Source organism: Montipora foliosa, chromosome 2 (genome assembly GCF_036669935.1).
Source record: "Montipora foliosa isolate CH-2021 chromosome 2, ASM3666993v2, whole genome shotgun sequence".
NCBI classification, from domain to species: domain Eukaryota; kingdom Metazoa; phylum Cnidaria; class Anthozoa; order Scleractinia; family Acroporidae; genus Montipora; species Montipora foliosa.
In genome coordinates, this window is record NC_090870.1 from 34,759,423 (window position 1) to 34,774,422 (window position 15,000).

The following is a 15,000-nucleotide window of genomic DNA, read 5'->3' on the forward strand; positions in this document are numbered from 1 at the left end:
ATTTCAGTGTCTAGTCGTTCTAGCGCTGGAGCACTAATTGGGGACACTGCAAACTGAAATAAACAAGTAATGCAAATCAAGTCAAATGTTGGTTTTTGAGGGGAGAGGAAACCGGAGTATCCGGAAAAAACCTCTTGGTGCAGAGTAGAGAACCAACAAACTCAATCCACATATGACGCCGAGTCTGGGAATCAAAAACGGGCCACATTGGTGGGAGGCGATTGCTCTCTCCACTGCGCCATCCCTGCACCTCAAAAGTAAAAGCAAAACACAAGGAAATGATTTGCTTACTCTGTTTGACAAATCTGTTCCACCTTGTATGAATTCTTCTAGGGTTTGGTGAGCCTAAAACGGTGAAGTCAAAGAAATTTAATACGATTAACTGAGAACTGCATTTGGTTTTACACAAAAATGCAAAAGGGTGACGACGAGAAAAGAGAGAAATGAGAAAGGAAGTGGCCACGTGACACAGGTCAGGGCGGCGAAATTTGCAAGCGGATGCTCCAGATGCAAATGTCGCTTTGGCCACCAACTGGGTTGGACTACGCTGTTGCCAAATTTAATTGAAATTCGTGTTTAGAGTAGTTTTCAATTGAGTGTCGAAAGTAATTAGTGAATTACTTTGGTTTTGCATTACTTCACTCAGTGATTGGTTCAAAGTTATCGCGCCACTATTTCAACCAATCAGAAGTGAAACCAAAACCAATCGTGGCTTGCGCGTGCAAATTTTCCCGTGCTTTGTGTCGGCTACGTGTAATTACTTCGAGTTTTGATTGGTTTACCGGATTGTCTCCAACTTTTTTGATGAGCCAAAGTAATTACTTTGGTTTTGGTTTTACGACACTCAATTGAAAACTGCTCTATTTCAATAAGTTAAACACAGCTCCAATCTATAAATGTCACCGTGTATTGTTGTTTTGCACTCACGTGATCAACAGCCAAGTTTTAAAAGAAAAACAAAAGAACATGTTTGGACAATAATAGAGTTCAATTCCCCGAGGATTGGGTCGGGATACCAACATGTCCGCCGTTTCTTTGGTTGGGGACACCAAAATGGCAGCTGACGTCATGTGAAAACCGAGAATAAGGTTCATTTTTACACAACTGAAAAGGGAACCCTCAGTGCGAATCAAAAACCGCTTGATACAACAGCAACAAAAACAACAATAATAATATATTAAGTGAAGCTATGATCCTCGCAGTTATGAACGCAATTTTTGCAATTGCGTAAAGAAGCCTGAAAAATTCAGGACTTCAACGGGGTTTGAACCGGTGACGACGCGGCGCTCTAACCAAGGCAGGCTTCTTTACGCAATTGCAAAAATTGCGTTCATAACTGCGAGGATCAAAGCTTCACTTGATTTCATATCCGCAGTTCATATATGATCCATTTCATATATCATTTCATCGTTAATAATATAAATGATACTGATACTAATTATAGTAATAATGTTAATCCAGAAGAGAGTGTGACAAGAATTACAACTCCTCTAGGGGGACAGTGGAGTTCACAAGGCTGTAAAAGAAAGACAACACAATTTGTACCAGTTGTTAAAGGGCACTCGAATCTATCTCCAAGAACGTTGTATGGCATAATGGCAATGCCAAACATCCCCATCCTTTTAAAGTATGCAATATTGGGAACAGTAACTAATCTGCGCTATGTGCTCTCTGTCTAAGGTCATTTGGCTTGACAGTGCACTGCAAATAGGGCATCTCTACTCTGGTAGGATGTACATGTGCCAATTGTTATGGGCGCTTTGGAATGTTACTGAAAAAAGTTGCAGGTTATCGAACGTGATCTTGCCGTCGATACGTAAAGAGCGCACGTCTCTTGAGGACAGCCCAGGTAATCATGAAGTTTTGAATACCAACTAGGAGGGAGATTTTGTCTCTTGTTATCTTAACCAAGGAAACGGGGACTGACTGACACTAGTGCTGAAAGCCTACATGGTGCATTTTGTCTCTTGTTATCTTAACCAAGGAAACGGGGACTGACTGACACTAGTGCTGAAAGCCTACATGGTGCATTTTGTCTCTTGTCATCTTAACCAAGGAAACGGGGACTGACTGACACTATTGCTGAAAGCCTACACGGTGCAAAAGTCAGAGAACTATGGCAATTTGCAGTTGTTTCGTCAAACTTTTCCATCATACAGGAAACGCGAACATATGAAGTTAAAATGAAATGATGAGAACATTAAAATGTTAAATTTATATGACGTATTTTTTCTTGTCACAATTCCATGCGCTCCAGCTATACTTTGTAGGGGACTTCGCAGCAACCAATTCGAAACACTGCAACTCAACAACCAGTGAGATTTACAGGTGCCCTTCTCATTTGAGAAAAGACGTCTTCGACCATTGTCACGGAATAGCCAGGGTTCTAGTTACACAAAGGGCAGCCCCCATCCCCCCTCTTTCCCATTTCCCCGTTCGGCTCACTTCGCTCTCCAATTTATTTTTGTCTTTTTATAACCTGGTGCAAGGGCCACCGGCAAGCGCCTTTTTCTTCGTTATCAAAAGATAAGACAAGACAAGACAAGACAAGTGGGCGACCGCAGTCGAAGGCAACCCGAAGGCTCCTTTTTCAATGCTTCTACCATGACTTGCGCCACCGCAACTCATGGCAGGGGTGGGCGCAACTCCTATCCCGTTGTATAAACAACTTGTCCCCAGTAGTACTGGTACTCATTTTACCCACCACGAATGGATGGAAGGCTGAGTGAACTTTGGAGCGTACAGCAATGGTTATCACTAGATGGTCACCCATCCAGTAACTAACCCAGCCCAACGGGGCTTAACACTGGACGCCATTTGGGGAACAATGCCAGCCCATTAAGCCAACCGTCCGGATGTCCCATTAACCCTTAATGCCTGAATGGTGATAACACCAAATAATTTTAGTTTTAAACTGGGCACTTTGTAAGGAGAAAAGGAATATTAAAATGCTAATTGGTGGCCAAATTGAATGTCCACTCGTATCACTACGTTGACTTTTCTGGTTGACATCCTTCACACTAAGAAGCAGAATACACCACAATAGAGTTCTCTGGCAGACTTACCCTTGCAGAGAGACGGCGTTCGGTTGCGGTGAAGCGGTAACACGTGGTCACTTCACGATATTCCGACAATAGCACCATGACCTCTTTAACCACTGGAGGCACTGCGACGGTCTGAAATCACATTTAAACTCTGTGTCATAGTACGGTACAAGAAAACATGATGTCATAAACATATGACAACTAACTGTAATTTGAACCACGAATTTCCTACTCCTTGCTCCACTAAGGTACTGGAGACCCTCCATACGTTTGAATGATTGATTTGTGGGCTTTGATTTGAAGTGCACCTTGCTGTCACATAGTAAAATCAATACGTCATTCGATTAACTGAATCGAGCTGTCACATTAACACCCAAAGTAAACGATGAAAAAGCCATGCATTTATCAAAGGATCAATGCTGCGAGAAATAAGCATATAGTTGATTTGAGTATTATCAATATCACTGGACTGGAAAAAAATTCAGTTGCCCGCATTATGGGGTATCCGTATGAAGCAAATTTAATTAACAGGAATGAGCTTTCCTGAGAGTAAAGACAAAATTATCCAGGTACAAAAAGTGTTCATAGTAACCGAGATTCAACTGCATTGCTCTAAATTCCTTGTACCTGCAGTGTTGCGGTCAACTCCCTGTTTGATCCGCTTAGCACTGTCTTCGCCATGGCCTCTCGAATGGTTTTGTAGTGTTCTCCATAAATGATGAATCTATCAGGAACAAGATCCTCTTGCTGTAAGAGAAAAAAATGTTCTTTCTCACCGGTGTTTTGAAGGAATGTATGCAATTTGGCATTAAGGCAAATTAAACCGGACTGAAAGGAAAGTCTAGTTTTAATAATTAAAGACTTTCAGAACAACTGAGCAGGTTACTCAAAGTGACCAAATAGCGTAGGCCCTAAGGTTGTGGTCAACATTAGTCTACCACCGTGTTATTAAAAAAAATTGCTTCAAATTGCGTCACCCAGGTGTACGGATGAGAGCGCCGCAGAGACACCGATTGAGGAAATGGGGGGCGGAGGGGGAGGGGGAGGGTGGCTGGGGTGACCGGCCACCAGCCTCACCTTTAGCCGTCAAACATAATGATATTCTTGCGATACTCCAAGTCTTGCATGCGCACTACACGACTGCCTATTTTACCATTAGTAACATTTCACCTGCTGATCTCTGCTCTCAGGTGGCACAATCCAGTCAAGTTCCTTTATTTTACACACCGCGTGGATGGCTTCAACACCAAACCTTCGGGCCAGTTGCTTTAATAGGTAGAGTCGCGGAGAAGGGGTCAAACTCTTCAAACACATTCTTCTTATTGCGTCAAAAAGTGTCTGCAACTCTCTCCCAATCTGAAAGTCGTTCCATATAGCTGAGTCTTCCACGATGGCTTTGTGCATAAACTGGGCAGCGAGCCCTAGGATGTATCGCGCCTTGGCCACACTTTCCAACAAAACAACATCAACTTCGCGCACCGGTTGAATTGTACTTGATGTCAAATGCGGTGTGCACTCGTCGCAAAGCTGCTGTGTTAGTTTTATCATCACTAGAAGATTGTCCGATAATTTAGCATATTGACTGATAAGAGAATCCTGAAAAAAGAAGTAATAATAAAGGTACGACATTGATTCAAGTTCCAAAAAAGTAAAAGGGAACAATACTGTTTCAGGTAACACTCACCTGTAACGACACCCACAGCTTTTTACCACGGGATATGCTGACTTGTTGACAATTTACCGAGGAGAACATAATTTCTCCAAGTGTACATTATTTATCCCCCTCTTTTCCCTTGGGACAATTTTCATGTTCTGGCTGTTCTGGCTGATGTCATTTCTTCTGTTAGTCATAACAAATGACCAAAGACTAACAGGATTATCTCTTCTTTATATTTTCAACACTTTCCTCAATATCCTTGCAGTTCTCAACAAGGCAGTTTTTTGCATTACTCATTGTTAATAATAATAATAATAATAATAATAATAATAATAATAATAATAATAATAATAATAATAATAATAATAATAATATTATTATTATTATTATTATTATTATTAATGCTATCAGTAGTCCCTGACTCTTGCCTTAGTTAAGATATGGAGATGCTTTTGAAACTCGACAAGCTTTTTGTATAATGTTTTTGTTTGCTGTTTTTGCCCTGACTGCTCAGAGACCACACATCACTGTTCTCGCTTTTGAAGTTTCCAGAGTTTCATGGCCAGTCCATCTACATGGACTATTGTTTGAATATGACTTGCTCCCGTTTCACTGCTGCAGGGAGATTAGAGGAAAAGTGACTTTACTTTTCATATACATTTTATTTTAATATGAAAAACGTTGAAGTCTGAAAGAGGAAGAAGTCAATTCCACAATGGTCTGATTGGGCCACTACTCGGATAACCAAACCGCTTTCTCTAAAAGATTAACGGATTACCAGTTTCAATTATCTTCTAGGCTGCTTGTCTTTAAGGGTGAATTTCGCCTTTACCTTGCGTAAATCGACTCTTCAACGTAAAAGAATGTAGCGTGACTGCTGCTAATGAATTTGTTGCTTTGTTTTTTTTGCTGACCATGAAAAACATCTCACCTCCCAACAGTGAACAAACAGCTGACAAACTTGGAGCAGATGACCAACGTCTGGCTTAAGTCCTCCAGCTCTTGACAAATAATGGGACAGGTGATCTTTGACTTCTTCATCGCTAAATGCAAAAATGAAAAAATGCAGGCAAAAAATCACGATGGTGCAACCTAAAGTCTTGGAATGGTTCAACACTGCGACTTACAAGTGTACTTTTGCATTAACATTTAAAGCGCAGCAAAACTGTGGTTTTGATGTGTGAGATGATAACACAAGATTTAAAGCTTCTACTCCTACAAACTAATTCCGACATCAAACACAGCACACATGAATAAATGATTGGTCAGTGCCGTAAACTGAATTTAATGATCAACAAGTTATCAAAACAAAAGATGTTTGTACATTACAAAAATTTCTTTAAGTGGTCCCTATCGTGGAAAGTCAGGATTTGGGAGAACAGTTTCGATCCGCTTTGTACAATGGTAGTTGTTCCATTTTAACTAATCAGATTTGTCACCTAATCTCGAAAGCTTTTCCATTGAAAAACGTACTTAGTAATAAAAGGGGGATATCTTACTACACATTTGCACATGTGCATATGGCTTAATTGCACAAATTTCACTATTATTCGAAACCTGGCTAAAGTTTCCTACGGAAGGAATCACGAGCAAACTGCCGAGTAGGAGATAAGTATGTCAAGTGACGGAATGAAAGAGTGAAATGGTGCAACAAGTTTCATTTCTAGAAATGAGAAAAGTTGCTACCATGTGTCACTCGTGAAAGGGATCTCATGTCGATTACAATCCTCAGGTTTAATTAGCACTGCCACTTTGTAATACTGCTGTATTTCATAGTTTTTTTTTTTCCGAAGTACCTTGCAAAGTTTTCAAGAAATAATCATAAAAAGAGTTCAAATGAGACTGGGAATAAAACCAAACCTGTTTCTCAGAAGTTGTTGCAGAAGAAAAGACCTCACCACTGGAGTTGCATCAATGCCGTGCTCAGGGAATGGAGAGAAGGCCTTAGTCTTGGAACTGGCTTGTAGCACATAACTCATAAACATGGAGAAAAGCTCTGTGTCAATAACGCCAGACTCAGCACCAAAACAGAATAATGAAACCAGCTCCATGAAAAAGGAGTTACACCGACGACGGAAGTCGTAGTGTTCATGAACAGCTTGTCTGTGAAGAACAAACAGGTTAATCATTTAGTGTAATTCTATTATGTATCGTGCAAACAACCTCGCTGGTTATCTTCAATCTTGTTTCACTTTTTTTTCTGAAAAATGTCGTGTTAGTTGCAATTCCAAAAAATTTATGTTTTCTATGCTTTATTTGGTAACCCCAATCCCCGACATTCCGTTTTTGGCGTACAAGTGTGTGCAACACTCCAAACTGATGAACAAGAAGACTGACACACGCTTTTGAATAGAAAAGGCGGTGATACATTAGAGGAGCGTTAACTTTGCAGACACACAATCTGTTTGATGAAGCACTTTTTCTCTAATACTTCTCTCACGCCACCTTAAGTTAATTAAGTGTCACAAAAACGGAGTTAACTTGAAACTCTCTTCAAAATATCAAAAGTAAAAGAAAATGATACCATAGGTCAGGGAATGGATAGAGACAACAACGAATAGGGTTTCTAAATGTTGTAAGAAATGACGAAATCTCGTGTTACAAAGAAAAGGCCTCATACCTTATAATATAATGTGTTAAAAAACGTTGTATCTAATGTGGTTTTGAAAATTTGGTTATATATAGATAAAAAATAGTCTTAAACTGAATTTTCGGCTGCAACTGCAACCTTCTTCAGAGTAAAAATATGCAGTTCTGAGTGTGAGTTTGTCATTTATATAAAATCATTGTTTCCCCTGGGGTTTCATCAGAGTTTTGTAAACAGAAGGGAATGGCTTTCGTTCATTCACTGCACTCTTGTCTTTTGTAGAGTGCCACGATTCCCCAAGGGGAACAATGAGTTAATTCACTCTCAGAACTGCATATTCTTACTCTGAAGAAGGCTGCAGTTGCAACCGAAATTTCAGTTTAAGACTATTTTTTATCTACATTTGACGGAACGCGCGTAGCGTAGTGGATATCGCTCGCGGTCTGCATTTCAGCCTTCCGGGTTCGAATCCCAGTTCGTGCGCTCCAAAAGGTCACTCAGCTTTCCATCCATTCGTGGTGGGTAAAATGAGTACCAGTATTACTGGGGACACGTTGTGCATGCAACGGGTTAGAAGTGGCGTCCACCCTGTAGCGAGCTACGGTAGATTCCATAAGTTACTGTAGAAGCTAAAGAAAAAGGAGCCTTCGGGTTGCCTTCGACTTCGGTCGGCCTCTTGTCTTGTCTTGTCTTTGATCTATATATAACCAAATTCATATTATCATGATGACTGATCGCCTTTCAAACATTTATACCTTATGTCTTTTGTGGACTCGATTTTGAAACGTTCCGGAACGTCCTGTTTGCAAAGCGGACACTTGCGTTCTTGTGCAATCCAGTGGGAAATACAGGAAAGGCATATCACGTGACTACATGGCATTTTGACAGGATCCTTCTCAGCCAATCCTTCCAGGCATACGGGGCAAGTAGTTACACCGTAACTGTAGAAACGAATTAAAAATTAAAACCAATACGAAAAGATCATGTACTGATTTCTTAGACCAGATTCACTCCACGGCAAGGAGGGAGCTAGCTGATACGGTATTCAGTGGTTTGATCCCCGAGAAATCGCGTGCAAATCATGGGAAATAATCTAACAGGACAACACTGCCACTTTGTAGCAATAACTAGGATTTGTTTCATCTCCTCCACAAGGGGAAATTCGTAACTGCCCAAAGTACATCACTTACGGATAACTTACCCGAAACACTCAAGGTAATCACGACTCTCTTGTATGAAGGACGCCTTTCAATTGTTTTAGGGTACAAATGTAGTCAAACTGGCGACGGATCAACGATTTAACGCCTTCGTACCTGGTGTACCGTTTGCTAACAGCTTCACTGCAGTCCACGAGAAACTTCTCAATAACCCTCATTGTGTCAGGCTTGGTGAAATCTGTCTCATCACCCAACGCCTGTCAGAAAAGTTCAAAAATAATTTAATTAACTGTTTTGAGGGTAATGTAAGCGCTATATTCTACCCATGTAAACCATGTGAGCGTTAGCCCTACTAATGGAATTGGGCCAACACAAGGACAGAGAAACACTCTGACCAGAGTGGGAAATGAACCCACGACTTCCCACCCTGGTCAGAGTTTTTCTCTGTCCTTGTGTGGGCCCAATCCCATTAGTAGGGCTAACACTCACACGGTTTACCCCAGTTAACTCTGTTGAAATATAAGTGCTATACAAGGCCAACGTTCGCAAAAACGTAATCCTCCCTTGTACTTCAACAATAACTTAGATTGACGATAAGCAAGTAACTTATTTACTGCTCAAAACAATGTAGTAATATAATGGTTCAGTGGACCACACATATCTCCCATCCCACCAACTGTAACTGTAACAGTAGTGATGCTCTATCTAGAACTGAATGTTTGAGACATTCATGTACCTATTCACATTATTCTGATCTCTCTCTCCGACAAGTTTTCAACTATTACAGTTGTTGGATAACGAATTAGCCTACGTGTAACCGTACTCTCCCCCCGAAAGTAAAACGGGAGGAGGGAACGTCTACGAAAAGCTGGCCCAAATCGTGTTCGGCAACGTCACGCCTTTTGCAAGAATGTGGTTTCTCATTGGTCACTTACCTTAGTCAATTCTCTCGAGAACACAGATGAAAATAGATTGTACCGTTGACTCCGCTCTCTTTTTCGGAGGAGATGATAACAGTGAGGAAGGAAACGGTGCAAAAGAAACATGAATAGTTTGCTCATCTTGAGTCGGAGATGGGCTGTAACTAGCTAGCCTGGGGCGCTTCAGTTTGCTGTAATCCAAACTTTCTAGAAGCGATTCCTTCGACTGGAAAACAAGCCGAGCTTTTTCAAAACTTGCTGCGTAGGAGCTTCTAAGGTCGTGCTACAAATTTTGCCGTTTCTTAAGGACAGCATATTGTTCGTAAACGATGATTACTTGTCTCCATAAATGAGATTAAGGTTTAATAACTCCGAGCTTCGACAAACTTTCATTGCCTACAGAAAGAATTTACTACAAGACACCACTGGGTAAATATCACTCCGTCATTTATCTAATTGAACTCAATCGGTATCAAGAATTAATCTGTAACTATTTTCAAATTTCGAGCAATATTCCACAAAATAAATAAATTAGTTTGAAACCGTTAGCAAATGAGTGAATCCGTAATTGAGCGATACAATAACACAGCCTGCAAATGTACGTCAAGACTGTGTTCACATCAAAGGTTGTCCGCTTTTTGCTTTGGACTAAATATCGCTCATAATCCTATTCAATCTCTCAAAAACACAGTATATACTTAAAAAGGGGCATTGACTTGCAAATGAGTTCCAAAGAAAAGAAATATATCTAATAAAATCGAAATTTCATGAAATACGAAGCCTTTGTTTACACCAATTTTAGCGGAAATACCAATTATTTCCAGAAATTGCATAAATTACCGTGACGACACGGAACACGATTTCGGCCAGCTATTTGTAGACGTTCCCTCCTCTACTTTTTTTTAGGGGGGAGAGTGCGCCTAAATGTAGGCTGATAATGAATGAGTTCATTTACTTTTTCATGTCTATCACCTCGAAAAACGTTTCCGCTACACTTAGTCGCTGCACCAGTCCAAAACCAGTGCGTTTGCTTCACCTACTTTGAAGTAAACGTCTTAGAGGTTCCATGAAAGTGGGAAAACCAGCTATTATTTGATCTACGAGCGAACAAGGAAGGAGAATGGGTTGTATACAGGGCTGACATTACAAACAGTTTTGCGATGGTACATTTCCTTGAAAAAAGCAATGCAAGTAGTTTGCGACGTCAACTTGCAATCGACCCTATTCCCCTTCAATGCTTGGTTATGGACCAAACGATGACCAGTTTCCCATCTTTCATTATAAAACTGTAATAGCAAACTGCCCAAAACTATTTGGGGAAAGTGCAGAAACTAATCGAGGTAGCAAGGTTTGTTGTGGCGATAAGCAATTTGAATTTTTGCACCGTGAAATATAGAGTTTTTATTGGATATTTTGGTTTCAATGGGCTTCCCCAGTTACATCAACTGAACAATATTTTTGGGCATTTGCTCAGGACATGAGCATGGGTGTCTGCCTGAGAAGACACCGCACAGTTTTTTTCAGAAAAAAGAATTTTGCAAAGGAAAGAATAATCTCACAGAGTAGACTACTGTCTCTCAATGGCTCAGTTATGGGTGAAATAAAAACTTGCCAATTTGCCATGTTTCACTGGTATTTTAAAGGAAATCACACGAAAACGGCCAAATATGTAATACGCCATCATATAAACCATGATAAAATATAAGAATGTAAGTACAAATAGTTGAATGGCGAGGAAACGTAAAAGGAACTACGAGTTTTAAATAGCTTGAACTAAATTTACTTTTCGCCAAACGCAACACAAAATTAGGTAAAAACATACGATTTCAGGTAACTGCTATTTTAATTGAGAGAAATCCATTCCACCTCAAACCTCTTAAAAGAGGTTTGAGGTGGAATGGATTTCTCTCAAGAACGAAAGTCATTTTAGGCCAGGAGCTTTTAGCCTTATTCTCCTACGCAGCCGTTCTTTATGTGGTCACGCAACGCTCCTCCTCCTCCTCCTGTTTGAGTGGGGAGGAGCGTTGCGTGACCACACAAAGAAAGGCTACGTAGGCGACTAACTTAGCCTGCGAACGCAGACGTATTTGCGGCAATACGTTTGCGTTCGCAAGCTAGGAGCACTCTAATTACACTTCGGATGTAAAAGCTATCACGTGGTCACTGTAGGGATCCAAAGACTGTGATCACATTTCCTTGATTCACACCCTCTTTTCTGCTTTCTATTGTCCAAGCATATGGCAAGAAAAGACACATTTGGTGTTGGATTGCGCATTCCACGTAGCTAATCATGTTATTTGATGTACAGGTAACACTTCATGGCCCTTATGGTAAGAAAATCTTTTGCTATTACCTTCCAGAGTTTAAAAGTATCTTTGACATCAGCAGGGTGACACAATGACGTGCCAGGACAGGTGTGTTCTATGAAGAGTCTCACAGCACTCACTCTTTGCCAAATAGACCTGAAACGTATCCCAGTTAAGGGGCAGAAATAACGAGTCTTATTACGGATCTCAGAAGGTAAGCAGCCTGAGATGTAATAGGACTACAGTTTGAAACAAAAAAAGCACTGTTAAAGTGCAAGAGTATTCAGCATAGCCAGGGAAACAAAATAAAATGAAATAAAATAAACAAGAAAACAAACAAAAACTAACAAATATATCCGCCAATGGACAAAATGATATGAGACGAGAGCAATGAAGATTCTTCTAAAACAAAACAAAATTCTCCAAAATATTCGAAAAATAAAGGTCTTGACAGTTCCTTGATGACAACAGAACTGCACTGAGGTGCAAACCATTCATTTACTGCAGATATTCAATGGTTTACAAGAGATATTTAACATCATTGGACTGGTATGGGATGTTGCTGTATGGTAGTTATTATTAATGATTAGGGTCCATTGTCCATTGCCATTTGTATTCGTGTCCATTGTATTCTAATCATGAGAGCCGTTGCATAGGATGCGTTCTGTCTAACCCTCTTGACAGAGAGATGAAGCAGCCATGGCGTCCACGAGAACGATGACTGCAGTAAACAATACGTAATTGGCAAAAACGCTTTGCGAATGCGTTTCTTTGCCATTCACTTTCTGAAAACAACGTGAAATGACCAAATTTGAGTTTATAAGGAATAAATGTTTATTCCAATTCAATTCCTGGATGGTTGCTGCACACTTCACATATCAACAAACTGCAAAATAATCACAAGATAACCGCGACGTTATATCTTCAGATAAGGTTTTCATTTTTGCTTTTTATAAGCCCCAAAAAGAATCTTCTCGAATGAGTGCGACGAAACGTAGTGACTTTAATTCTATTGTTATTCGTTATTTTTCGGAAATACATATACATATCTACCCAACGTTTGGAAAAATTCATTGTAAGAGAAAGGGGCCGTACCGGGAGACCAACCATTCTTCATCAGAGATGTACAAACCTGCAATCATGAAGAACGTGCGCTGTTTTCACACCATACTGTGCACTGTTATTGAGTAAGTTGTTTGCACTTGATCTGATGGCCAAAACTCTGTTGCACCACACTAAGCGAGTCTGCGGATCATCAAATTCCTCTTCACTTGGTTCAAGCTTTGAAAGACACAACTGAAGTGCAACTGCATCATGAACCTAGAACATTTTTCAGATGTTTTGGCGATGTTAATGGGGAGCATGCACCGATTTTCTGTACTTTACCGCTCTTTTTTTTGGGCGCGATTTCATGGTACAGCGTGGGCCAACAAGGCCACTGGTACTGACTACTCAAACTACTCAATTACAAGGTATGGCTCTTGTATGATTTTCCAGATCAGTGACTTTTCTTTCCCTGGGGACGCTTTCTAAAAACTTCAAAAAACAACCACAACTCTCAAAATATGATCTTTTGCCAGCATCCTCGATCATCAGAAAAACAACTATAGTTCACCTACTGTGCTTCAAGTTGAGCTGAGTTTTCATCATATTGAATAGATGAATTCAGCAAGCACACACACCTTATTCCAAAATGGCCGCCATTTGAGTATTCTTTTGTTTCCATGCAAATTGGCCCTTATGGCCTCGTTCATGGCTAAATATTCTTTTGAATTTTACGTTTGAAAGCGAGGCCATAAGGGCCAATTTGCATGGAAACAAAAGAATACTCAAATGGCGGCCATTTTGAAATAAGGTGTATTAATAACCTATACTGAACCAAAAGACTTTTTTGTGTAATCACTTAATTTTTGAGCATCCATTTTTTTTAGCACACTTGCACAATAGCGAAATGAAAGTGTGTCGCAAAAATTTAAGTGAATTAAGGTATTAGAAAATTCTTCCTTACAATTGTAACTAAACTGAGAGTGAATTGAAAAGGGAAGAGCAACCAACATTTAGCTATGCTCCAGATGAGAAATTTCAAAACCTTTTTATTAAGCTAGAACGCCAGGAGTAACAGCAGCAAGAACACCTTTCCAAAACAGAAATGTACAGTTATTTTCCAGCGTCAAATAGTCGGTACTTCCGACATTAATAAGACTTTGTCCTATTTATTATTTGCTTTAAATAGTCCTACCATTTCTGATTCCCCTTGAGGAATCACTTGCGAGAGGCGGATCATGATGTCTGGCTGAGCCTCAATCAGACGATTGAGATTTGCTAAACGTTTATCGATGACTTCATACACCACATGGATAAGAGGGATGCTGAGAGAAAATTCTTCCAAAGAGTGGGACTCGGCATGAACTTCACGAGCCGCTGTTATAATGACTTGGCAAATCAACTGCAAGCCGAAAAGAAGCAGAATTCTCCCATAATCAAACTTGTAAACAACAATACAATTTCGAAACTTCCATCAACCAAACAAAAATGTATCCTTTGTTATTCTTTCTTATATATTAAAATGATATATTTGCCTGCGAATAAAATGTTCATGCTTTTCACCGTTTTTATTTTGTTAATGTTATGTTGTATTAATCTCACTGATCATGATGGCGTGACAACACCCGGTCGAATGCTGAGGGGTCATGGATAATTCAATGCTTATACCCCCCATTGAAGTTGTGATGCACTATGATTTATTTCATACAATCAAAGCATTCACTTCTGCTACTCATTATAGAAAGAAGTGTTTTTTTCATCCCTCCCGTCCCTTCCCCTTTCTCTTTGCATTCACTTTGGGCGTGTTTTGGGCCCTCAACTTTTCTGGGCAAGGAAATGTTTCCAGTGTTTAGGTGTTAAGTTTAGGTGGAAATTATTGAAATTTTTATTAAAGCGGCTATGGGCGTTTGTTCATAGCCAATTAACTCCCAACGTTGGTTGTGTGTGATTACTGTCTTTAGGCCCAGTAAAACAAGCTTCAGGATATGCAGCACTACTTTTTGAGAGGCTAAAACGGTGGTAGGGGAGGGGGGGAGGGGAGGGAGGGAACAAGAATCATTGTCAAATTAACAGTTAAGCAGCTTTAGTTTGTTAGCTCTTTGGCTTTTTAATTCTCAAACTAACTTAACTGGAATATCGGTTGAATAACGTATGTGGAACTGCCTCATTTCTTGAGTTATGATAAAAAAAACTGTCGATTTCAAACAACTACAGCGAAAGATGTAGCTGGAAATCCAAAATTGTAGTATTTTGCATTACAAAGCAAATAAGCACAATAAGGGAGA

The 15,000-nt window shown here is 40.0% G+C and overlaps 1 protein-coding gene across 1 annotated transcript in view; it reads right to left on the bottom strand.

The window, feature by feature from the left end:
• Positions 1-15,000, bottom strand: part of LOC137992933 (E3 ubiquitin-protein ligase rnf213-alpha-like) — a 167,544-nt gene that overhangs the window by 19,778 nt on the left and 132,766 nt on the right. The window contains exons 58-68 of the mRNA XM_068838517.1: positions 13,911-14,117; positions 12,804-12,991; positions 11,719-11,827; positions 8,602-8,702; positions 8,044-8,229; positions 6,562-6,804; positions 5,633-5,744; positions 4,215-4,640; positions 3,672-3,791; positions 3,066-3,176; positions 292-345 (exon numbers count right to left, since the gene is read on the bottom strand). Of these exons, the coding sequence (XP_068694618.1) occupies positions 292-345; positions 3,066-3,176; positions 3,672-3,791; positions 4,215-4,640; positions 5,633-5,744; positions 6,562-6,804; positions 8,044-8,229; positions 8,602-8,702; positions 11,719-11,827; positions 12,804-12,991; positions 13,911-14,117 (1,857 nt within the window). The remainder of the gene's footprint in view (positions 1-291; positions 346-3,065; positions 3,177-3,671; positions 3,792-4,214; positions 4,641-5,632; positions 5,745-6,561; positions 6,805-8,043; positions 8,230-8,601; positions 8,703-11,718; positions 11,828-12,803; positions 12,992-13,910; positions 14,118-15,000) is intronic.